The following is a 27,191-nucleotide window of genomic DNA, read 5'->3' as shown; positions in this document are numbered from 1 at the left end:
AATTCTTCCAGCTATACACAAACGTTTAACTATATAAATATGTATATGTGCCTGCATGCTTTCAAACATGTGCATCGTATTACCTATGCATATACATATGTTTGTATGAATGTACATATGTATGTATGTATATTTTGTTTGCTCTCTACGTGTAAAGTCAACGTATTCGCTTGGATACCGGTTCTCTAAAGGTCAAAATTGTATATAATTCCTTTTCAAAATTATCGCTCACACTCATTCCATTCCCTTCATATATATACATATGTATGTATGTATATGTGCACATTTGTTATTCTGCTTGTAGCTTGCGTGCTCTTTGAATCAGTATTTAATCTGTTGGCTCGACTAACACGGATTAAATCAATGGCATTTGCGAATACATTGACTTCTTAATTGACTAAGTGAGATATCTGTATATCTAAATACAATACATACATACACACATGGTAATGAAAGAAGCTGCCTGCTGTATATGCACATATAGAATAACTATATGTATGTTCTATGTTTTTTTGGAGGCACACGCAAACGTCTTCACACATGTACAGTAGTCAAGCAGTCAAATCCGGTCAACCAGTTGCCGGCAGTCAAGTATTATGAGTAAATTACAATTTCCGCTAAATATTTACGCGCTCCTATTAAAAACGACACCAGAGTCAACCAGCGTACGACAGTGATCTCGGTGTAGGTAATTTGCATCAATTTAAATGATTTTTATTAAATTAAAGTACATAGCCATGTACACAGGTTTATACAGACATAAGTATGTGAATATATGTGATTTTATGCTAGAATAAATGAAATATTTTTTTATGAAAATTTTTATTATTTAGGCATTTCCTGTAAGTTTCAATACAAACACACTAATTTTCGCAGATTAAGATAATATTTTTACCTTTCGCCTTTTTTTCAATAACACATTTTGTTTGTTTTTGTTCTTGTATTTTTTACCATTGTTAATACTGTTTATGTGTTTATGAGGTGACTGTTATTTGCGACATAAATGTGCCAAGAAGTTTAAATAGAAAATATTAGACGCTCTTTGCGAACTTACTAATTCGACACATCTGGAGGGTATGTGCACTAGCTAGATATATGTGTGATTTGCGCTTATATTTGCACATTTGCGCTAATCGCACTCATTAATATCTATGACTTGCTTTGTATTTGAGAGACTCTCTTTTTAAATGCTCAATCGCATGGATCCCACTAAGAAAATTTAATCAAACAATTTTTGATAAAATATTACAATAATTTTTGTACGCAGCTGCATAAATATATAATTTACAAATTGCCATATTCGTCGATTTCTACCAATATTTACATTCCTCCCAAAAATTAATCTAAATGTTAGAAATTTCTTCATAAACGTCGACTCGACACCTGCGTAAAGATGTAAAGCCCCAAATAATTTCAAGGCAAATGATATCGTATTATAGAAACACTGAAAGTATGGGATGGAGATTGCTTTTGAACGAAATATAGGAGCATATCAGTCTTTGTTTAAACTTAATACACCTTCAACTTTCATTAGTAATGCTGTTCTTTTCGTGCAGTCGTAAAACCACGTATGAGTTCCCGTAAAATTTACCATGTATAATATATAATTATATTTTTCGAGCTGTGCTCCTTTAGTTAGAAGTTCGTCACCACCTGTTCATACTACTTTAAAGGTGTTCTAAGTAAATCTATGTGCGTTAAAGTTTCAGCTATTACAGAGTATGTTGTCCAATTACTGGATGACTTCCTATCTTCTAGAAAACTAGATTTTTTTCAAATATTAAAAAAAATTGGTCTTTGTTAAGCAACTTCTTCGTTTGATTGTAACTTTGATTCTTTCGAGCAATATCCCTTATATAAATTTTTATTGTGTCCCTTTTGCATATTTTCTGCTTGTAAACTCGTTATTCTATGGTTATGACAGTGTTTTTTCTTTAATATTTATAAAAAACCATATTTGAGTAGTCTTTCTGAGATTATAACATCCCATACAATTGTTTTCTACTTCACCACTGATATTGGTAGCGTATTTTGCTGTATTCAAATCAGTTGTTATATAATTCATTAGTCCTTGATTTGGTATACTGATTGGTCATTTCTTGCGAAAATATTTTTTCATAGTTTCGTCATTAATACCCTTTGTTAGAGAGAGAATACATTGTACAGAGGATATTTTTTAAACATTATTAGACCAACCAATCATTTTTAAACATAAAATTCTGTTATACTATAATAACCTATAAACACGTTAGAAAATCGTTAGAATAGTCATATTCACTGAGTAACGATCTGCAGCGATCGCTATCCAGGTTATACAGGGTTGCCTATTCAGAGAATAGTGATTAATCTGCTTAAACTTTAATTTGCTGTAAGAAAAGAACTATTGTGCCATTATATGTCACATTTAGTCAAATCACCAGCACGCGACTTCACTTTCTTACAGGTAGTCTTTATATATACATAATATGTATGTGTTTACATGAAAAGCAGAACGGTGCGTGATTTCTCACTGTCCGCAACAATGATAAAAACACAATACATTCGATACGGAAATTTGCTCACCTATACATCCACCAGCAATCGCTATATGCATGTATGTGTGTGTATGTGTTGTTTAACAAACCTGTGCGCAATTGCTCTCTCGCTGCGTGCGGAGGAGACCTCAATCATTCGCTGAGAATGGATATCATAAAAGTTAATGGCAATATGTTCACATGGATTCACTTGAATGTGTAGAAGTAAACGTCAAAGAGTTGATAAAGTCTCGCTAAAAGCGTATGTATAAATATATGTTTGCTGCAGTTACATCGTAGCGATCGCAACGGATCTTAACCAGTGGCCAAACAGTTGTTGAACAAATAAGCGTTAAAACAGCGCGTCTTAAAGTTGGAAAAAGGAAAAAAGAAAACATTTTGAAATAAAATAAAAGCAGAACTGCTTACGCAAAACTCCTTGCAGACGTCACACTACTGCTAGCGTTATTTGCCTATATAAATAGAAAAAAAGGCAATAACCGGGTGTGTTTCATTTTACCACAAAGCAGGTATTGAAAACGCGAGTGTTAAGCTTTGAAATTCATACAATTTTAATATATTGACATATATATAAATATAAAATAATGACAGTTTAGTGATTTTCGTCTTATTCTTTTTTACTTGATTTTGCAGTTGAAACAATTGGTGTGAAATTGTTAAGCAAAAACTCGGCGCTAGCCTTAAGTATATTGCCGTTATTTTATAGAAGTGAACGGAGTTACTTTAACTACAAACGCAAACGTAACCACCTGAATCAATTGAACATGAAGAACGAAGGGTAAGTGTTGTTAAAAATATTCCATAAAAATTTAAAATCTCACATACACACAGTTATGTATGTTTTTTTTTAATAAGTGAACAGCGTAACGAATTGTGATATTGTGCTAAAATTTGTAATAATTGCATAATTATATTGTTGTGTGTATGAACTTAGCTCTTGTTTACCTCAAAGTCACACAAAGTAAATAGCAACTCGTAGCACTAAGTTAGCAACAGCTTCGTATTTTATTGTTTGTATTTTTATAATTTAATATTTATATACCTGACGTCTGCTTTTTGCAGAAAATCGCAAATTGCAAGTTCATATTAACCTCAAAATGGTATTTGGAAAGAGTAAAGAATAAATAAAACATGAAAAGCGAAATATATGTACGTGCTGATATGAGCATATTACAAACAGATACGTGCATATATACGTATCTATGTACAGTGGCTGCAATTAAAAAACGACCGAAAGAAAATCTAAAGAAAAAATTAATTAATTAATATGTAGCATAGCTGGTATTTTTAGTAGTAATAATTTGTCAATCATTATTCTAGTTTTAATGAAATTAATGATAATTTTTCTTCATGGATGTAGTCAAAATCAATAATTTTTAAGCAATATGGTAATTTTGAGTGAAGAAATTTAGTATTAATTCAAAACATATTTATCAAAACATTTTAGCTAAAGCTTAGCTTTTCTTCATGATACTTTTATATAAACGACCATTGAGTTCATGTATATTTATTTATAAGAGTTTATAATATTAATATTATATATTATGTATGTATTTTTTTCAAAGTTTAAATTCAAATTTAATGTGAAATTTTTTTTACTTAACTGAATACATACAGAGTTACAGTTGTGTTCCAAGGTAGTTACACTTAACGAACAATGAAGTGTTATTGCTTACTGAGAACATACGATTTTACTACAAATTTAATTTTGAAAAAAGGTCTATAGACCTCTCTATTTAGAGAACTTAACTTAAGAACCATTTATAAATATAATAAGAAAAAACGTTAACTTCGGCTGTACCAAAGCTATAATGCCCTTCACAAAAAAATAATTTGATTTTGATTCGTCAGTTTGCATTGCTGCAATAAGCTAGATCGTACCATTTGTGAAGATACGTCGTCAAATAAAAAAAGTCGTAAGAGGACTTGAGTTCAATCGCTCAGTTTGTATGGCAGCTATGTAATATATGCTATAGTGGTCCGATATTAGTGATTCCGACAAATTATCAGCTTCTTAGGGAGAAAAGAACGTGTGCAAAATTTCAGATCGAAATTTGAAAAACTTAAGAAACTAATTCGCGTTTATACAACGGACGGAATGACAGACGGACATGACCACTACTCAGCTCATGAAAATTCTTTGATAAATATAATTGCCAATAGACCTAATCCATAATCATATGCAAAAGCCGCTACTAGAAAAACAATAATAACCACGCGTTATACTAATGGCCAAAAAATATTACTTAACAAATATATGTTTTAAAGCATATAGATAAGTAAATTTTTCCCGATTTTTCTTTAAAGCCACCGTATGTACTTCCATACACACATACATATATTTTAGCGAGAAAGCACTCACGTTCACAAATATAACAACAATCACTACAACAGCTGTTGTGTGATATCTCACACGCTCTCACGAGCGATATAAACGGGTTCTTTCGCCTTTTCGCCTATTTAGCCTTTTATTATACATGGGAATGCCTTTACTGATATTGGTTTGTATGAATCAAGCAACAACTACGAATACAAGGTCCACATTCGTTAACACACCTCCAAAATGTATGGCGTGTACAGTTTGTACTCTTGTTTGTTTTATTTCAGCGGACAACGACGCTAAAAACTGCTCGATAACAAATGTGCATTTCACAATTGATTTGAAGCATTATGTTAGACAATCATATTTATATATATATCGGCGCAAGTATTATGTAGATGAGTACGTATGTATGAAAAATGTGTTTGAATGAGGCTTGTTTAAAATCTTTACTACCGATGACGCATTAATATTTACGACGTTTGACGTTTTGTTTTGCTTTAATGTTGACGTTCGTCGATGTGAGTGATGTGGATATGCACAAGTACACGCACACCAGCGCAAAGATCACCTTGGAAGGTCAAAATGTACATATACATATAAGCAAGTACTTAGAAATTGTCGGAAAAGTCTCTAGAGTGTCTAAAGTAAATATAATCCTATATTAAAATTGTTCATAAAAAATCAAATAAAAACTCAAATAGTTGAATTTACCTAGCCGGTAATTCAATACACGTGCACACATATTATTGCAAGTACGAGTACTCAATGCACTTATTATTGTATATGTAATCTAGGTAGGCGGCAAAAACTATTTAGTTGAAGAAAATCGCATTAAGTTAAGAAATATATTAGCCGATCTAGAGCGTTCTATGAAAGTTCTATTTGATCTTAAAGTCAACAGTCTTCAAGTTTGTTTGCGATTGCATTCTAATTGGAGATTGCACTCTTTATTGTCTTACTGACATTAATATAGTTGGAATGTGAGCGCTTTCTGTAATGGTTTAAGCATACAAGTACACTGTCGACATATAGAGAATTACGGCGAAAAAAGATTTGAAACCTTCGGTTTGCTCGTTGTTCAATTTGTTGTCGATTGGTAAAAGTCAGCAGATAAACTGTTAAAACTGTTGCGTCGTAAACAAACAGCTGCCAAACGGACACTAATTGCTATATAGAGATCAAGTTTCCAATCTGGGAAAAAATATTTAATGCTGATCAAGTTTGATCTTAAGAATGCAATCTAATTGGAGACTAACACCCTGTATTGTATAGAAGTCATTATGGAGACTGATTTAAATCATCATAAATCACGTGGTTATAATATATCATTTTCGTGGTTATAATTTTATGTATTCTTTAAGAATTCATGGGAAAAAGATAAATAAATTGCGTTTGGCTTTCTAAATAATTTTGCATGCGGTTTATAATGAATAAATGAATATTATATTTGATTTATTTATGAATATTATTTCAGATAAGATAAATTTTTAATAAGCTTTAGGAATTTTAACATAACATACAACTAAACCAGTTAGTATATACATTTGTATAGATATTATTTGCTACTTCGAATTATTTTATGAGATTGAAGTTCAAAGGCTGTTTAAGGTATTATATGCTGTTATATTGTGTATACGTTTATACATACATTTGTGTACACATTTTTAAATCAAACATTTATAGACAAACCCACTTGCCGTCAAGCGACTTATCTACTTCTGTAAAGGATATAAACCTATAAGTGATTATAAATAACAACTTTTATGGCGTTCTATTTGTCCACATAACTGTTTTTATAAAGCACTTTGAAGCATTCTTACCAATTATCGCCACTTTATACAGACCAGACAATGGTGGTTATAAATAAATATTTATGTACATACATATTACATATACATATATACACACATATAGATAGATAAATTTTTGCATCGAACACAGCAACTGAATGTTGTCATTGAAGTCGCACAAGTGAAGAGATAACAGGCAATAGTCCAAAATACATACGAATGCACATATACATACAAACACGTACACATGCATGCAATGTGGACCGAAGCAAAGCAGGAGAAGACTCCTGGCTGGAGTTCTGAAGTAAGTCTATCTATATGGCGCCGAGGTTTGGGGAAAAGCACTCGAAACAAAATCTTACCGACGTGGCCTTTTTTCCATTTATGCCATTTGCGCACTCAGAGAATGCCTTTCCGTACAGTGTCTGAAGATGCTGCTCTTGTAATTGCGGGCTTACACCGACTAGATCTCTTAGCCAAAGAGACCAAAAAGCCTGTAACGGACTTACCACCCAGAACCGTAAAAGGAAATGTCCGAGCGGAGACGGTGGAGAGTTGGCAAAGACGATGGGAAGTCTGTCAAAAAGGACGTTGGACGTTTCGACTGATTCCCAACATTGACCCATGGCTAAAAAGACCACACGGCGAGGTAGACTTTTATTTAACTCAAACTCGACCGGGCATGGCTGTTTCAAAGCATATTTGAAACGCTTTCAACACGAAAGTGATGATATATGCGATAAATGCGGTGGCGAGACAAATGTGAATGTAGAGCATACGTTGTTCCATTGTCCGCAATGCGAGCAAGAGAGACGATTACTCAAGAGTGCATTCGGTATAGACCCAACCCCCGAAAACTTAGTAGACCAAATGGTGGAATCGAAAGCTAAGTGGGATGCGGTGTGCGAAATAGCCGCCAAAATCATGAAAACCCAAAGAGCCCGAGAGCAGCAGCGGAGAAGAGAACTCTAAAACTTAACGGACCACTAGAACGCGGACCAAACAAAAGTAAAAAAAAGCATAAGGGAAGGGTTTGGCGACAAACATTGCACGGGGCGGTTTAATACCAACAGAGGTGGGGCCAAGTAAATGCAACTTGTTACTGAATGCATTGAGACTACTACAAACGTATGGATACATATTTACACGCAATTTTCTCGCAATTTATGTATGTGGGTATGTGTTTGCATAGAGGAGTGCGTGTATTCATATGAATGTATGTACTTTGCAGCTTTCTAGTGTTGTTTGTATGGGTGCTTATAATTTCTGCATAAGCCTAAAAATATGCAACGATTTTTATTTAAACCTTCGCTGTACCAGCGCTTGCAACTTTGCGCTGTTGTTTTTTATGAATTGTTAAATGAATAATAAAACAATGCAAAATTTAAAAAAAAAATTTTAATTATTATAAAACCATAATGATTTTCTTTAATATAAAATAAATAAAAATTTGGTTAAAAGTGATAGGAATTTAACTATTTTTTATTAAGAAAATATTAAAAATAGTTGTATAGTTTCTAACTCAAACAATATATCTTTGATTTTCTATTAAATAGAAAAAATTCCATAAAATAAAAACTCTATAAAATAATAATAAAAAACTATAACTATTGAAGAATTTAGTAATTTTAATTTAAAAAAATTATTTATTTTCTAAATCAATCAAAATGTAATGATTTTTTTTTAAGTAATAAAAATGCAATGATTATTTTTTAAAGTAATAAAAATATAATGATTATTTTTTTAAATATAATAAATGAGAATTTGCTACTATCAGCAATTTAATAATTTTTATTAAATAAAATTAGTTCTTTTCTAAATCAATCAAAATATAACGATTCATATTACGTATATTTCGTTATTATAGAATAATAATAGTAAAATATTTTTATAAATTAATTTAAAAAATTAAGCATATGCAAATTTGTTGAAATAAAATGCCAACATTTTTATTACTTTGTTCAAGTTATTAACTTGCTTAAAGGATCTGTCTCGAACTTTCATATTATTTTAAGCTGAGCGCACAACAAACTAAGGCAGTCTTGCGAACAAAAATATTGTATAATATAAATATACAAAAAAACCGTTATCTTTCATTGCACCAAAAATATAATACCCTCGAATTTCAAGAAGATATCTTGTCAAATAAACAAGAGTTTTCCATACAGGGACTTGATTTGATTGATCAGATTGTGGCAGCTATATCTTATAGTGGTCCGATATCGGCGGTTCCGAAAAAAAGCGATATCTCAAAAACTGAGAGATTAGTTCGCGTATATACAGACGGACAGACGGACAGACAGACAGTTGCTGCACTATGCAATCAGCCTAAGCTTGTTTCCGCTGGAATATGTGTATACAATTTATATAAAACAAACCTGCTCTTAATTGTTGTATATATTGCGAAATTAATTACCTTATTTTACTTAGCACGAACAACTACAAATAACAAAACACCATATTACAAGCAAATATATATATTTAGACATAAATAATTATTTGTAATATCACTAGCTGATAAAAAATGCATATAAAACCGCAGTGTGTGTCATATAACACCTGACAGCAATACAGTAACTTATATTTCATGCATATGTACATATGTATGTCTTGCCAGCGATTCTACATTATTTCCTCTGCACTGAACTCGTCGACGTTAGTATAAAAAAGCGCCTCCACTGACACACAGTTCATAGCTAGCAAACCGCAAGTTCATTTGAAACGAGCCCCCTTTCTATTATACTCGTTTGTACGTAGTTTGAATAATGAATATGTATACCATATGTAGAATAGAATGTGTGTTTGTATGAATGCACTTATGTAGGTATTTAGCTGTATGAATTATTTATGTAAATTAGTTAATATTAGCGCTTTTGCAAGTTCAAAAAAGTGTTTAAATGAATAGTTATGCGCATGTAGGTATGTAGTATGTAGATATGTATGTATGTATGCTGAACAGTGCTGAAAGTCTAGTTTTAACTAAAGAATTAATTGTAATTATAGAAATGTTAGTACATCTGCGCAAATACATTTTTACAATAGATTATTAGATACATTAGGGTAGGAAGAAAATATTTTAATTAGGCGATTTTTAAGGAAAAACGTTACTTCGCTTTCATCGAAGTTATAATGTGCAAAATTTCAGGTCGGTATCTCAAAAACTGAGAGAGTTTATACAGACATATAAACGAGCATAACTAAATCAACTCAACTCATCATTCTGATCATTTATTTATACATATATTTTATAGGGCCTCCGACTTATAAAAATACACTATATCATTTGAAAATTTTAAGAGCATATTCATACACATTTTAAGAACACCCATTAAAAGTTTTGTAGAAAAATTTTTATATTATTTTCGAGTTACAAGCGATCTCCGACGGCGCTAAATGAAAATTCTATACTACGGCAGTGATTCCAGCTCCATCTCCGTCGATTAAATCTAAAATAAATTTTCTGCTGGAAGGGTAAATATCTTCACTACAATCCACGGTAGAAACTTTAGAAAAAAAGGAACAAATAAAATAACGGCGTTTTAAAATATAGTTGAATTCCACGGAAATTTTTTTGATCGTTTTTGCTTTGTGATTTATGATCAGATCAAAAACATATAAAATATGCAGAACTTTTTTTTAGTAGCAGATCAATTGACTCCGAGTAATCACTCAATTAGGTTTGAAAATTACAGCTTTGAGAAAAATGTTTTTAAAAATAAACTGATTGAACTGAGCGACTACACTTTAAAAGACATAACTCAAAAACTACTTGAGATATCAATTTATAATTATATGTGTTATATTGAAAGATATAATCTACCGAAATATGAAAAATATCGATTTTTTTTTAATTTAACACCAGCTGTGCTCCTTAAGTATTTTATATTATATAAGTACCATATATACTACATATAAAAAGGAATTTTTTGCGAATACGTGATTAAAATATAAAATTAGGCGACAAAAGTACAAAAAATGTTTTTCCTTACAACAGGTGATCGTCAAAGTTAAATATAAAAAAATATTGAAAAAAAAATCTCAAAACCACAATTTCGAAGTTCCGCATAAATTTCCTGGAATATTTGGCGCCTACCAAAATTTTATGTTTACGCTTTTAGTATAATCTACCAACGAAAAGTAAAATTATATACATACATATATAAGTATATACATGTGTATATTTATAAGTACTCATATAATGCCATGTATTTAATAATTCATTAAATTCCTTTCATTGGCTTCACTAAGCGCAGCTTCAACTCAAGGTTATGTGACCATTCTCGCTGTGTTTATCTTTTATTGTTGTATTATTAAAAAAAAAACACTTGTGTTTTTATTATTATTTTATCAATTAAAAAAGTAAAAATATTATTAACGCATTTGCAGAACACGATTATTTATGAGCGCCAACATCGACTCTGCACGAGACAAAAATTTATGCAAACGTTTATAAAACCACTTATATAAAGGGTCATATGTATGCTACATGTGAGCTTAGCATATTCAGAAATACAACAACTATTCACACCATTTCTCATATGAGAATCATAAAGCAGTTGCACACACCGATGAATGGCAAAGAGACAAATAATATTGCAGTAATTAATGGATTACATAAAGTGACCAGTAGGAAAAATTTAGCTTATGATACCCCATTTAGATTTGTTATTAGTTAATGGGTTATACTACTACTTACTACTTACCGCTACAAACAGAGTTAGATTACCGAAATAAAAGCCCTTGGCTGGACAAAATCCTGGTCAAATCAATTCTACAGTATATTTCGTGAGGCTACTGAGAATCAAAGAAAAGCATGAAATCGAAGAAGAACATGTGGAGTTCATTACCTTTACAAATAATCTTTATTCATGGAACTTTCAACGTTAGCCGACCGATCTTCATCGGATCTGTGAAAGCGGTTACGTTAGGTTCAATTGCTGATCCTCAAGATGGCGACCGCAATTGGACTACTATATACTGTCCTTGAAGCCATAAAATAGAACTCCTGTAATCAGATCTTATAATTCGACAAACCGCCTTGAGGCCAACACATGAAGCATATGGTAAGATTTCAACCTTATCGCATGGACACTGATATGGCAATGACCAGTTATATCCGCTACACCTCGTCATAGGCTAGTTTTACTAAGAGCGAAGAACACACTAGACTATAGCGACGACCAAGCTCCCACGCCATTAAGTAGTAAAATGCACAAAGAAAGCGGAGCACCGACCCGCATGCTTTCTACTAGGGTAGAACGGGGCTAGAGTAAGCTTTCTTGCCAGCTTGTCAGCGTTGCAGTTACTTGCGATTCCGCTGTGGTCTGACCCTCATACTAGCTCTATCACTAAGTGATTCAATGCCATTGATAGCAAGGTTAGACATTCCTTAACTAGCTTTGAACGCACGATTAGTTGCCTCAAAGCCTTACCAACAGAGTGTATAGTCTCTGCTCTGAATAAGGCTGCACTTCGACTTTGGAAAACGCTGCAGTAGTCAGGAAGCCCGAAACCAATGTTGATAGCTAATTCCGTACGAAAGCGACAGTTGTTGTTTTGTTTCGTCAGTAACAGTACTGTTGTTTTTTAAGTATTATTTCTACTTACATAACCGTTTACCATCTTTTTTAATATTTGTATTTTTAAGTCGAACTCAGAATGATATTTTGTTTTTGAGGCTCATCATTAAAAATCTTTTTTCGCGTATGAACACACTTTCCTCATGACTTCGCATATTTCATCGATTTCCATTATAATTTGTTGTCCTGTAAATTGCGCTTTAATGCCACTGCCTGCAATTAGCAATCAAATGAGATGTCAAATTCATAATTATAATGACAAAAATTAAAAAAAAGAAACGTGCAAGAAATATGCAAAGCTAACCGGATGGCAATCATTTCGTGCATAGCGTGAGCGGTTTATTTGAGTTCTACAAACACATATCGTGACATAATAACCAGAAATGTTAGATGCAAAACGACAATAGCGCTATATATTTATCCAGCTGCCAAGAAATGTTCAGACCTTGAATAAGAGTGTGTGGAACTTAAGCAATTTTCCTTTTTTGCAGTCTGTCTGTAGATTGTCATTTTGCCATGCAATTATTTGTTGTAACACGTAACAAATGAATTGTGCATTGTATTAGCTTTTAAAAGCATATTTCCCAGTATATCAATATGCACAATTTCTTTCACATAATAAACTAAATTACTTTAACAGACATCATAAAAGCCAAATGTACAGCCCTGACTCTTTATGAATGTTGTAAGTTTAGTCTAATGAGATGTTTTATATGAATACAGATTATTTCGTTTCAATAACTTCGTGATAGTTAAGCGATTGATGGAGAAACAACTTTTGGTATGAGCCGAGATGATCCTTCGGGAATGTTAGACGAACATTTTTCAAATTATATTATTTATATTATTCGTTTGGGCTTTGCTCTACTTTTGCTCCAAAGTGTTAATTACACCGTTTAATTTGGCAAGGACTGAAATTGTTCTCTTTTCTGCTACGCTTTAATTCTTCAAAAACTGCGGAATGTCTAAAATACAAAGTAGTTATATAAGCTCGTTTATGTAAGAGGTAATATCTGAAAATCTAGCCTAACTAAATGAACCATATTTCCAATGAAGATACTACTCTTCAGCAGTTTTATCATAATATTTGTAAAATAACAAAAAAGTTTTTCGAGTATATTTCGGTTTCAAACTTGTAGAACCCTCTTTTTGCCAGTTAACCTCAAAACTCTACTACTCCAAAAAATGTTTGTTTTGCGTAAATCAAATTTTTAATAATATGTAATTAATTTTAAACTTAAACTAAAAACCATTTTGAGATCTTGCAATGAAGTTTACTGTACACATTTAATTAGTTAAATCAAAAATGCGGAAGAAAATTTAAAATTACAAAACTAACCACACACAAAGAAATAAAATATTTGCACAAATGTATAATCACAAGTCAGTATATGTATTCGTAGGAATATGAAACTTCTAAATTTTTAACATATTTTCTCCGCTTCGCTAAACACATATTAATTTGCAAGATCTATCGCAAGTAATATAACAAGAAATATCTCAGGAAATTCTCTAATTTATACAATTAGGCGCAAAGCAAAAGTTAATTATAATAATACCCTTCACAGTTTTTTACGGCACAAAGGGTGTAAAGAGATCTTTATCTTGATTTTGATCGATCAGTTTGAATGACAACCATATGCTATATATAGTAGTCCGAGCTGAACAATGTGTTCGGAGATTTTAGCACTGCCTTGGATAACAATACGTGCCAAATTTCGTGACCTTGTCAAATAAAAAAGTTTCCATGCAAACACTTGATTCCGATCATTCAATTTTTATGATATCGGCGGTTCCGACAAGTAAGCAGCTTCTTTGGCAGAAAAGAACATGTGCATAATTTCAGGCCGATGTCCGACAAACTGAGGGACTAGCTCACAAACGGTACAATACAGAGATACGATAGAATAGACAGTCGGAACTGGTTAAATCGATACATATACATACACACATATACTTTATAAGGTCGTCGTCATTTGCTTCTGTGTGTTACAAACTTCGTAGCAAACTTATTTAAAATAATAACAGCATAACCTCACTTTTCCTTAGCAATGATATTAAAAAGGACTTAGAAGGCTATTGTAATACAAACTGCTTAAACAAATATTTATTTAAACACCCTCTTATACCGTTATTTTATATGTTTCGATTTCGAAAGATTTTCTTATGTATTATTTCTTTCCTAAGTATTTCAGACAAATATTGATATTAAATAACATTGATGTTTTTTTAATTAAATGTGTTAAGAATTTGTTTATGTCAGCTTTCTGAAGCACTCCAGATATCAATGTCGCACTTGACGTTTTATCGCCAATTGTTGGTATGTTCCGCCTTTACTTTCCATTATTATTGTATTATTGTGCTTGAAAGTACTTACATATGTACTCCTAATATTAGTTTAACAATAATATATTATGATGCCATAGATATACCTATATACTTGACTATAAAATATTAAATTGACATTTCATTAAGAATTTTAATGGAAAAGTAAATTATTACACTTTTTTAAATAAATAAATATGTATGTAAAGAGATACTCATAAATAGTTCTCATTCAACTACATTTTGCGTAAATACATATAAATAATTGATAATTGACAAAAACATAATTATGTAAGACAAGTATAATAACATAATAGTGTGACACATCCAGCTTCGAAAGGGATGTAGATGATTCTCAGAGTCTAATGTCAACGGTAAGTGACCGATATGTTTCTTAAGGAGACCCTTCAGTATGCTTTGTTGAATAATGCTGGTTATATATTATATGGTCCTATAATGTACGCGTAACCAACAGTCTATCGGGCTTATTAATGTCTTTCATAATATAATCTCAACTTAAACGCCACATATCACTTCGCTAACACATGTCCTTGTATCTTTTATCATCACAAAACGTTTAAATTGTTTGTCAATTGCATCGAAAGTTTAAAAAAATAAGTAAAGTTGCTTACACTCAACAACAACTACTCTATAGTTTGACGTATGGAGTGCTCTTTATACTAAATGTGCTCTCAGCCAGAATTTGAGCGGAAATTCACAAGTGGCTGGTATTAAGAGCCTTGAAGATTTCCTCTAAATATTTTTTGCAAATTTAAAGAAATCAGTTACAGTAGTGAGCTTTCTGAATTTACTGTTTTAGGTATCTACTTTTGTATTATTTGTATGAAAAAAGTCACAAATTGTACATGAAGGCGACTAAGGTCAATACAGTCGTAAAAAATTTCGTTCGATTTGAAGCTTTAAATGAAAGCCACAAATTTTACGTCACTTTTGTAAAAGTTGTAAGCTCTAGATTTAAACAAGCTTTAGAAACTACTGTTTGTTTTCAAAATTTGGTTTTAAGCTTGAAAGCAAACATTTTTCTCAGTTTCATAAGTGATATTTATAGAATTAAAGAAAGGCAAAACGTTGGACTGACCACCATCGTAAGCACAGAAAGCTTTGTTTGTGCTTTCTCTTCAAAGACAGATTGGCCGAAATTAGTTACTTCCGAACAGCACAACTTTAAATAAAGCTTTTTACAAAAACTGTGAAAGTTACAATTTTTTATTTGACTGAAAGCGCTATGTATAGAAATATGTTATTAAACTCATGAAACAAGCCTTTTCTCTGTACATACATATATGCTCAATTTGTAAACCTAAAAATTTATGTTTAAAGAGTTAGTAAAAATTTAACGAACCACCGTCGAAAGCATAGAAGGCGTTTGAGATTCAAAAGTTTCTCTTCAGTTAGAGATTTAATAAATAAAAAAAACTCGTGATCAGGAAATCTGCAATTATTCTTCCCTTTTTAGTATAATCAATCACATTGCTGTGCAAATTAATTCACTGAATATAATTGCTGCTGATTAGAAAAGCTTCAAATCAAGCTTGTTATATTCATCCATTTGCGTTCAAGTACTGTTTAAATTAATTTATATTAATTTCAGATATGTAAGGAAACATGTTTTCTAAGCATTCTTTGATCATTTTACTGCGGAATAAACTCAAGCAGCATATGTAAAAATTTCCCACTGTGCGAAGATAACATTTCACTTTTATTTTGTTGTAAACTTTTAAAATAAAAGCAACAAAGCAAAAAAAAAGTATAAAGGAATAAAAAACAATTATTTTATAAGTGTTCGCTAAAAAAAACAATATTAAACGCAGAGAGAGCACAAAATTTTGTTATCAGAAATCTAGGAGAGTTTTGTGTTTCCAGAATGAATGAAAAAGTTACAAAAACAAATCTTAACAGTTAGTGAGCGATTATTGTAAATTGTATAAAATATAAACGAATACAATAAAATACTTACGTCTGTAGTATTTGCTCCTTACTTACATACATACATATGTATAATATTATATATATATATACGTATATGCATAGCTAAATATTTCCCAGGCATGGGCGTTCGACCGAGCAACATTTGCATTATATTTTAAAAATGTATACGGTAACTTCAGATCAGTTCGACATTTGATTTCGACCGGTAAACAACAAACAGACAGACAAATAGAAATGTAGAAATAAAATTTTCATAAAACAATTAAATAATTGTTGCACTGATAATCAAAATGATATAAATAAAATTAAAATAGCGCGCACACACACACACATATGTATTTGTAATTAAGTACTGCGTGAATGCGTTAATCGCAGGAATAATAAGTCAACGCATGCAAGTGATGATCAATAATCCGCGCCAGTCGTCAGCAATTAACCGCTTGACCGTTTTAGGAGTTCGCGCAAAAAAGTGATAAACGCGTGTATTGCAAGTGCAACTCTGAGTGCAACAATAAAACTTTTGTATTTATGAAATAAGTGTGGTCATGTTGCTCGAAGGGCTCATTGACTGTGTGTATAGGAATTAGAAAGCGTTGCCACAGTCCTTGAATATTTACTATTATTATCTTGGGTGTAAATGTGTTCTAACCGCAATTAATTGCGCTATGGTTCGATCTTTTCATATTCAGCTATTTCAAACAGGGGGTTCACTTGAGTACGTTTTTTTCTAGGTTTTTGTTTTTATCTGAAAACGTGACTTAAATGGTATATGTATGTGCATGTAAATATGTATCTATTGCACCGATTTATGTTTGTAAAGCGTAAGTTTATCGTAAAAATTGCGAAGGAGACGAAATATAAATTTTTAACTGTTATTGATTGTGTAAATTTTTATTTCAATAATAGTTTAAAAAAATTAATTAAAATCGCAATAAAGTGTTAAATGTATTAAATAATTACCGAAACACTAAAATATTTTATTTATTTTCAAATATTGTTGATTTAAACAAAAAAATTGTGATAAGAAACTAAAATTAAATTGATTTATTTTATAGAATAATATAAAATTAGTTTCACGCATATTTTTCAAAATTTAAAAAAAAAATAGATATTCATGAAATAATTTCTTTTTTTTAAATAAAATATTTTCGATGAAAAGCTAAAATGAAATCAATTATATTATAGAACAATCAAAAATTAAATTTTTTAGTTGCACAAATATTTTTTAACTAACAAATAGAAATAATTGTTAAAAATTCTTCAACATTTTATCTTTTATTTTTTTTATATAGTATTTGATAAAAAACTAAAATTAAAATTTATAGAATAATTCAAAAATATTTTTTTTTAACTTTACAAACTTGTTTATTTTAAAAGAATTTTTATTTCAATATATTACATTAAGCAATTAAATTGAAATTACTGCTATTAAACAATTAAGAATATTTATCACTAAACATTTATTTTATCGTTATAAAAAATCATTAAAAACATATTAAAAAAATTATTATTATATATAGGTTTTAAAAAATATCAAAAAATGTGGTGTAATAAATTTTTTTTTTAATATTTTACAAGCTTAAAAATATTTACAATACTATTTTCAACATTTTTTTATTTAAATTTCACTACAACTCCCATTATTTGCTTATAAAAATTTCATCTATAACTCAAGAGCAAAAAGTTTCAGTCTTAATACTATAAATACGATCAACAACGCTGTATAAATATGAGGAAGTACGAAAGTGTTGTGCAATATTCTGTTATGACGTAGGGGCAAACATTTACGTTACAAATTAACAAAAAAATTAGTTTCTACAACATTGTATTTTTACGTCTGAAACTCTAAAGTCTCACAACTCGAAATTGCGATTTTTCAGTATGTGCAAGTTAATGCAAAAATTAATTTTTAGTGGGCACCAAAAGATGTACGCTACTTGAAGGGAGTACTTTTAAATCGTTTACAGTAAATTAATTCTAATTTGATTGGTTTTAAAAATTATTACTAAATATCTCCTTAAACTCTAGTGTATAAATAAACACCTGAGTGTACACTCTGCTTTAGCACTGTGTGAAATACTATGAATATCACTGGAGTGCATTGTTCGTCAACAAATTGTGAAATTATTTAAAGCAATTAAGAATTCTGATGTTCTTATTATGTAAGGTTAATTCCTAATACATTTTTTATATGTATTATCTTATTAAATATTGGAATCTGTTTATTAGTTTCTCGAACCTTTATACCTTCAACAGAATATATTAAGTTTGCCATAAAGTTTGTAACACCCAGAAAGAAATGAGTGACGATCTGAGTCGATTTAGCCATGTCCGTCTGTATATAAGCGAACCAGTACCTCAGTTTCTGAGATATCGATTTGAAATTTCGCACCGATCTTTTTCTCTCTAAGAAGCTGCTGGGTTACTATACCATATAGCTGCCATACATGACTGATTAAAATCAAATGGTTGTAAGGAATCTTTTGTATTTGTGCAGGGTTTTTATCTTGTTATTGATTCTGTTTATACTAACTTTCGGTTATCTAAAATATTTTTTTTTAAATCAAGTATTTTCGTTGTCTGTCCCTAATCTGCTCTTAAATTGATTTCGTTCCCGATGTAATATGATCATGAGCTGAAAACCAAAGCTACGCCCCGAAATCCAAAAAGCGCATCGTTGTTCTGTACATATGTATGTAGTATTCGCAGTACACAGATTAAACAACCTGAAACTGACAGCAGCGTATTGATATTATTAACAAATAGTAAATTCAAATAAATTAATTGCGCTTATGGTAATACAATTTCAATTAATAATTCAACCGTTAATACTCAATTACATGTATTTTTAGCATTTATTTATCGCATGCTACAAAAAAGTGAATATTCATATAAACGATTTATTAAATAAAGTATTGGAGCTCAGTTTCAACTTTCAATTTTTTTAAATATTCACGAACTAAGGCAAGACATTGCAATTACATATATGCATATTTATATATACTTGATTGTAATATATTAGTATTGCAAATTAGATCTTCACTTAGTAGTAGCTTCACTTAATATCCAGCTAATGCATATTCGTGCATATGCATATAAATGTTATATATAATAGCCTGTCAATCTCACTTATATACGAGAATCTGTTCAATAATTAACAGGTTTATTAATTAAATTTCTACACTTCTTAATCTGCTTGTATGTAAATTAAAAAAAAAAATCATACACGAATTCCGAAACATGTTTGTACTGTTTTTGTAATTTACAAGTATGCAACTTTCTAAATAAATTTACTTACCAATAGTCATTATAAATTCTGTATTATCTGTGTTCTACCCTTGGAAGAATATAAAAGCTGTCCTCGCAAAATCTAGGTGTGGCGACAAATGAAATATCCACACGCCCTTATAGCCATTTATATACTTGTATTATAGTTAAGTAGCTTTTCTTGTTGCTTCTAAGTGCACATTTTTCAACAAGCTCAATTATTGCGAGTAATGGCGAATTGAAGACGGCTATTGGTTTCTCAATAACGACTAGAAAATAGCTACCAGAGCTTGTAAGTCATTTGAGGCTTGTCATATCCTTACTTTAATCTCTTTTAATCTTTACTTACTTGGAAATATTGATTAGTTTAAAAAAAATTAACTAAAAAGTTAACTTTTAAGTCAACACTTTGCGAATATGGCATTGCCTTCTGCACAGAATTTTTTCTACAACTTAAATTTTTACAAAATCGACAAAAAATTTGAACTCACTACCCACTGTACTTTAGTGCCGCAGTCAAAGCTCCCGGCTCTATATATAATACTTCACGTCTATCATATTAGATAATCTTAAATTAATTTCCCTTAAGTATTTTATTTAACAATCTGTAATTATATTAAACAACAACTTTTTTCTATACATACATACTCACATACAACAACTACTTAGAATATTTGTACGTGCTAAACACTTTTCACCACTTTTAAAATCGTAAAAACAGTTAATGGGACTGTCATTCTCGTTAATTAGACCAAATAGTCTTATAATATTATGACTATACAAAATGAGGGTATGTGTGCCACCTTTCTCATATACTCGCTAGGATTTATTTTATTATATAAACTCGCACGAGATATGCTATCAGTATCTGTTAAATGACTTGCTCTGACATTAAATAATAGCAAAAGCAATTAAAAGTGTGCTATGTTGTTAATACACTTTTCGGCACACTTTTAAACGTCAGCAATGTTTACTTGATTTCAAATATCTGGATGCACGGTCTTTCGATTGCACATCAAATATTTATTATGTAATTTAATTTTAATTTATTTTGTTTTTATTTATATACACAAAATAGCTGTTTTTTTTTTTGTAATATTTTTATATTTTTTTAAGAGATGTTTTATTTAAGAAATAATTTGAACTAATAAAAATTTACAGAATTGAATGTACTATAATAATCGGTGATACATTTCGAAAAAAACCAAAATGTTCTCTGCTTAAAATTATCTCAAATCCTAAAACCAAAAAAATTTATTATAACAATTCATGGATACAAGTAATCGAAGGACTTGTCCAAATTTTGATTTTTGACAAAATGGCGGAATCCAAAAATATTTTTCCTTCGATCATCACCTGGAAAATATATCTTAAAAGCATCGTATGAAATTTGCAAGTCGATCGCTATACCCGTTTCGAAGAAAGTTTCTTCAGCGCACCTGTAAACAGCGTTTCGAGAAAAACGTATTCAAAGGTTTGGTAGCTATTACATTTAGTTAAAAAGAATTCTTACAAATACGCTCATATCTCCGAGATGGCCGGATCAACCTCCAATTCTCATAGAATATTTTGTTATATCTACATATGCACATTCGATATACATACTATATGCAAAATTTTTTGGAAATTCACAAGTGGAAATGTATAACTCCTTAGAATCTACGAAAGCTTTGATTTAAATAATTTTAAATCATATTTAATTTCGCTCCTTTTCTTGGTTTGTAAAGTGTCTTTTTAAGTCTGCATGTTTCACATTGTTACACTGTCAGATACTGTAATACTCGAAGCTAGCAATATAGTAGTTGTTACCTTTGCCTTAAAATTCTCACAGAAAGTTTTAAGCAGCGATTTCGAGCTGTTATATTCACGTATAAGTTTCCTCAGGCAAAGTAAACGAGCTTTATCTTACCGCCATGGCTAAACAGCAATGTTTCAGAAATAATTTAACGCTAAGGGGCAATTAATAATTTAGTTAAGTGTCAATTTAGTTAAGTTACTCTTGTGTGGGGTCCACAAAAACAAAAGAGACATTCAATACGTGCCCCATACAATTATAATTTTCTTATCGCTTTATCTTTATATAAGATTATCTTAGTACTCTAAATATAATTCGCACATTGTTATTAATTTATGATAACAAACCACTTGTTTGATAATATTAAAGGAATAATTAAGAACATATTGAACTATGAATTCAAAAATGTTTATGAGTTGTATCATATATATGTACATATATATGTATGTATGTAAATCTTTAATATTGCTGATAAGATAAGATTTCTCATTTTCGCTATTCTTCTACTCCTTTGACTTATTTGAAGCTTTTGAATACTTTAACAATATATAACCCCATTAATGAATGTCATAAAAAGTTATCAGCAAATCTGTCAAAAAACAGTTAGCATATAACATATGTATGAATATGTTTATTTATAATGGCAATTAAAAGTTTCTCTTCTTTGCCATGCTTATTAGTAAATGAAAGAATTTAGAAATTGAAGCATTTTTATAACAGAAAATTTATTAGAGATTGCAGGGTTATATCAACTACTAATGATAATACTGCTGCTAATACTGTTGTTGCGAATTCTCAAAGAATATATTAATTTTATTAGGTGACTTATTATTATTTTTTTCCAGTGCATTTCAATTATCAGTACTCCTACATCCTTTTTCTGATCGTAAACTCTGTACTAGCTAGCGCTTTTTGTTAGTTATAGTTATAAATTTCCATTGATTAAAAATAAAAAATCTGACGAAAATAATATTAATAATAACATTAAAATGCAAATATTATTTAATATACTTTCTCTTGCCTTCCCTTTAGATTGATCTGCTTTTCTTGATTATTTGCTTGAAATCTGAAAGAAAAATCTCAATCAATTCTTTTATTAGGCATACATTTTATAAATAAAAATTGTGATAATAATACAAACAAACGCAACGGAAAAGTTATTCATTTTAATTTCCGCATATACTTGTATTTACTTACTTACGTTGCAATAAGCTCGCCACACGTGTCATACAAGTACAAACAACTTCAGTACACGCAAGTACTCTGCAAGACACCCTGTAGAGAAACCCCTAGCTAAAAATTGCAGTTACTATAAGTGGTTTAACACTATAAAAAATCGGGAAACAATGAAAAATAAAAGAAAACACTATGTAAGTAGACTTCACAGGTTCATTTTTTATAGCATCAATGGGTATAAAAATATCTGTAACTTGATTTTGATCGAAGATTGTAGAGTCGCCTTATACTATAATAAATGCTAAATTTCGTGAAATATATATTTATATATATTTTTAAATAAAAAATCTTACCTTACAAGAACTTGATTTTGACTGGTCAGTTTGCTTGGCTGTTATATGCTATTTGTACAGTGGACCGATATCGGCAATTCCGACAAGTGATCAATTTCTGAGGCTGAAATGGACGTGTGCAAAATTTTAGATCAATATCTCAAAAACTGAGGAAATAGTTTGCGTATGTACAGACGGACAGACAGACGAATCTGCTTTTTTGAAGTAGACTAAAGTGTTTAAAAGTATTATGTGCTTTAAGCATGCAAATTCTCAGCTCTCCTAGGTAAATAGGCTCATAAGTTTACAACACTTACCGAATCAATTTTGTTAGAGAAGTTACTCAACGTTGACAAGTGAAAACTTAGTAGATTCGTTTCAATGATTCTGACCGCAAATTAATCCGTGCCACTATCTATCAAACCCACTTCAAAATGAAATTAACCTTGAATATACTTTTTATTTATTTATCTATCAGCCACCTATATTTGGGATATTCCCTACAACGATCTACAAAGATATATATCAGAGGCTTTTAAGTAGGAATAAACTAAAACTCATTTTATGGTGCAAGCAAACTGAGACAGACCCTAATTAGAGCCGTCATAATTCTTACAGACACTTTTAAAACGGATATGACCTTGATGATGAGACCAATGATCAAATTAAGGAACACACCTATTGAGCCAGCCTAAAAAAGACGATTTTTAAGAATTAAAAAAAAAAGATCAACTGATGGAGCAGTTTGAACTGAGCGGCTAAACTATAGAAAGCTGTAGCTCAAAAACTATTTGAGATATCGATTTCAAAATGATTAAAAAATTAAAAAAAAAACACGAAAAATGTTTAAATACCCGTCCCTGTAATACGCTCTCTCCAAAAATAAAATACACATACAAGGTACACACATGCATATCATTTACGATGTTTTTTTCGCTAAAAAAGGAAAGCAAATTTAATTAGATTAATTTATTTAATGCAATTATCTCAATCAATGCGATCTCCAATTTTACAAATATTTGCTTTTTACGTCGTTAAATTAGTTGAAAGTGCTTAAATGCGCATATAGACTGACGCTGCGTATACTAGAATCTAAAACGTGAAAAGTATACAAGTGTATACAAGTATAAATATGTCCTAAACATATATGTATGTATGTATGTGTGATATGCAATAAGATACATAAACATATACTTGTATGTTAATATGTATGATTAATGAGACAATTTGCGACAACAATCAATGACGTAAGAGGCTTCCAACAATTACGTGTGACTTGTACGAATGATATTTTAAGAGAGAATTAAGAATGTATGTATAAAATGCACATGCGTACGATATCACAATTCGTGACTGTTCAATTATTAATCACTCAAGTTTTTATATTTAATTTATGAATTGATTTTTCTTTTTTTTTCTCCCCGATATTGCATTTACAGTGCCACCGAGGACGCCCAACTGTAAGTACAAATACGAAATTGGAAACATTTTTAGGCGTTTTCGCATGAAAACCGATGGGGTGAACGAATTTTGTGAGGTTTGCAGCTAGGTTGCACAAAACAATTATATACTGAGAAAATACAAAAAAGAAAATACAAAAAAAGAAGTTATTTCTGAAGTCTTCAAAACAAAAGTTGAATTAAAAACCTAGATAAAACGCTCAGAAAATAATTAGCATTTTGAAGCAGAAACTGCGACTTAAATAGTATGTCAAGTGCTTTGAAATCACAGACAATGCAATTTTCCCCATAGGCTTATACACGTGTAGCACCGCTGTTATCAGCGGCTTTAACCAGCCTAGTTAAAGTCCGCCAGCCGCCCATGCGCCCGGTCTGCCAAATGCCACCCTCAGTGCTAAAGATAACATAGTTACATATTATAAATAAATAAAATACGTAAATTAAAAAAAAAACAAATAATATATACACCTATGCACTACTACATTACATATCATAAAATTACACTGCTAAATAAAAGTTTTCGTCCTGCTTTTTAACAATTTGAGGCAAGTAAATTTTTTAAGATTAAAAAATAGAAACAGTAAAAAATTGTAATTCCACTGCACCAAAGCTATAATACCCATTTCAGGTGCATTTCTTGTGGCATAAAAGATCATAATTTATCTTGATTTTGATCGGTCAGTTTGTATGGCAGCAATGGTTAGTGGTTTGTTATCGGCGATACAGACAATTGAGCAGGTTCTTGGGGAAGAAAGAACGTGTACAAATTTTCAGAGCAATATATTATATCAAAAACTGAGAGACTAGTTCGCGTATATACAGAGGGACGAACGAGCGTCGTCGCCTTGATCATTAATATACATAGTATATGCTTTATAGGATCTCCGGGGTTTCCTTCTGGGTGTTACAAACATCTTGATGAAGAATCATATATTATATAAAAAATATAAAAAACGAATAGACCACAGAAACAATTTAGCATGCGAGAATGCTTTGCGTGACATTAAAAAAAGCATTCAACGATGACTTGCACAAAAAATCGTAAATTTAAAAAATATTATATTACAATTATGCCGAATCCATTAACGCAAGTATTTATTCAGCCAAACGAGCGTCGGTGAATTGTAAACAGACTAAAATGTTTTCAGCAAGTGATTTTTAAGATATGAGATCCACACCTCTTCTCCAATTATTGCCTTGATTCGCATTGAAACCTGAAATAACATCCTTCCCTTTATGTTTTATGTTTCTTGCCTTATCGGTTACAGACTTATAGTACTTTAAGTAGTATCAAAATTTACCGTTCACTGAAATTTGAGATAATATGATAAATTGCACCCAAAAGCTGTGTCATGATCCCGACAAATTGCATAACCATTGCACAAATATAAAAAACTAGAATCCGACACCTACGTACGTAAGCATTTCTTCTTCATATGTACGAGTATGTGTGGACGTCAATAAAAATTGTTGAATATATCATAGTAGCAGTCGTTAAACGAAAATAGTCGCCACAATTACTTCCTGAGGCGAGCTCAAATTAAATGTAACGCCACAAGTCACAACAGAAATAAATTCGCACATACACCCATACGTACATACATACAAACGTATATAAGTCCAAATTTATGTACGTACGAATAACGGTACTTTCACAACTACCGATTAAATTCACTAGTGATCAGTTTAAAAATAGAAAAGTATACTGAGCCCACCACACAGCTTGCCAAACATTAATAAGCTCATAAACACATATACACACATAGTATATGTAATTTTTATATAAGTGTGGCAAATTCTTGTTGAAAACTGACTTTCATATGATTTTAGACGAGAATGAAAGGACCCTGCAGGAAATTGTACATTGCAGTTTTACAATTTAGTAATCTTTCAAGCAATTTTTCAAAAATTTTTTTCTTTTTTTGTTAAAAAATTTTCAAAATTTTTTTTACAACAAAATTTCCAACATTTTTTTTACAACAAAATTTCCAAAAGTCTAGTATACCTTCAATTTATTGTTGCATTTAAATAAAAAAAATTATCTTAATATAAAATGCTCAAAATAGCTTTCACAACCAAGGGCAAGCACATAGAAGAGCAGCAGAAAAAACGGCGAATATCAGGGGTCCCGGCAAAACTAAATTTTATAAGTAAACTGTTTTACTACCAACAACTTTTATACTAACTACCAGAAAAATAGTTTTCCATATTATTGAAAGTAATTTCTTTGGTCATAATAAGATATTTGATTAAGTTTAATGTTTATTATTTAACTAATCCAGAGTCTTTAAATTTTACTTAAGCTTTTTCCATAAAAAAAGCAAAATTGTTTTATGGACGGTTCAGCATCACAGGAACAGCGAAATTTTTTTTTCTTTTATGTATCACGGGTTTTTCAAAACCGAAAGAATATTACTTCTAACAAAATATTTAAAAATTCTTCGCACAAAATATTTATAATTAAATATTTAAAATTTGCTTTTAACAAAACATTTAAAAAATGCTTTTAACAAAATATTAAAACATTTAAAAAATGCTTTTAACAAAATATTCAAATATTACTTCTAACGACATATTTAAATATTACTTTTTAAAATCATTAAACATTATTCTTATAAATATATCATTCTTATAAAAAAAATATCTTAAAATAATGTTAA

General features: G+C 30.6%; 1 protein-coding gene across 4 annotated transcripts in view; it reads left to right on the top strand.

Moving 5' to 3' along the window:
- The window catches only part of Treh (Trehalase), a 39,888-nt gene that overhangs the window by 2,024 nt on the left and 10,673 nt on the right, over positions 1-27,191 (top strand). Inside the window, exons 1-3 of one of the 4 annotated variants that reach the window (XM_014236609.3) lie at positions 2,810-3,043; positions 3,168-3,312; positions 24,511-24,531. In XM_014236609.3, coding sequence (XP_014092084.1) covers positions 3,299-3,312; positions 24,511-24,531 — 35 coding nt within the window. In that variant the 5' untranslated portion in view covers positions 2,810-3,043; positions 3,168-3,298. Of the gene's footprint in view, positions 1-2,809; positions 3,044-3,167; positions 3,313-16,721; positions 16,738-24,510; positions 24,532-27,191 lie in introns of those variants that run through there. The other 3 variants (XM_036375525.2, XM_036375530.2, XM_036375526.2) reach the window with 3 other exon arrangements.

This window comes from Bactrocera oleae, chromosome 4 (genome assembly GCF_042242935.1).
Source record: "Bactrocera oleae isolate idBacOlea1 chromosome 4, idBacOlea1, whole genome shotgun sequence".
Taxonomy (NCBI): Eukaryota; Metazoa; Arthropoda; class Insecta; order Diptera; family Tephritidae; genus Bactrocera; species Bactrocera oleae.
The sequence above is the reverse complement of the archived record's forward strand: the minus strand, read 5'-3'. Positions and strand labels throughout refer to the sequence as shown.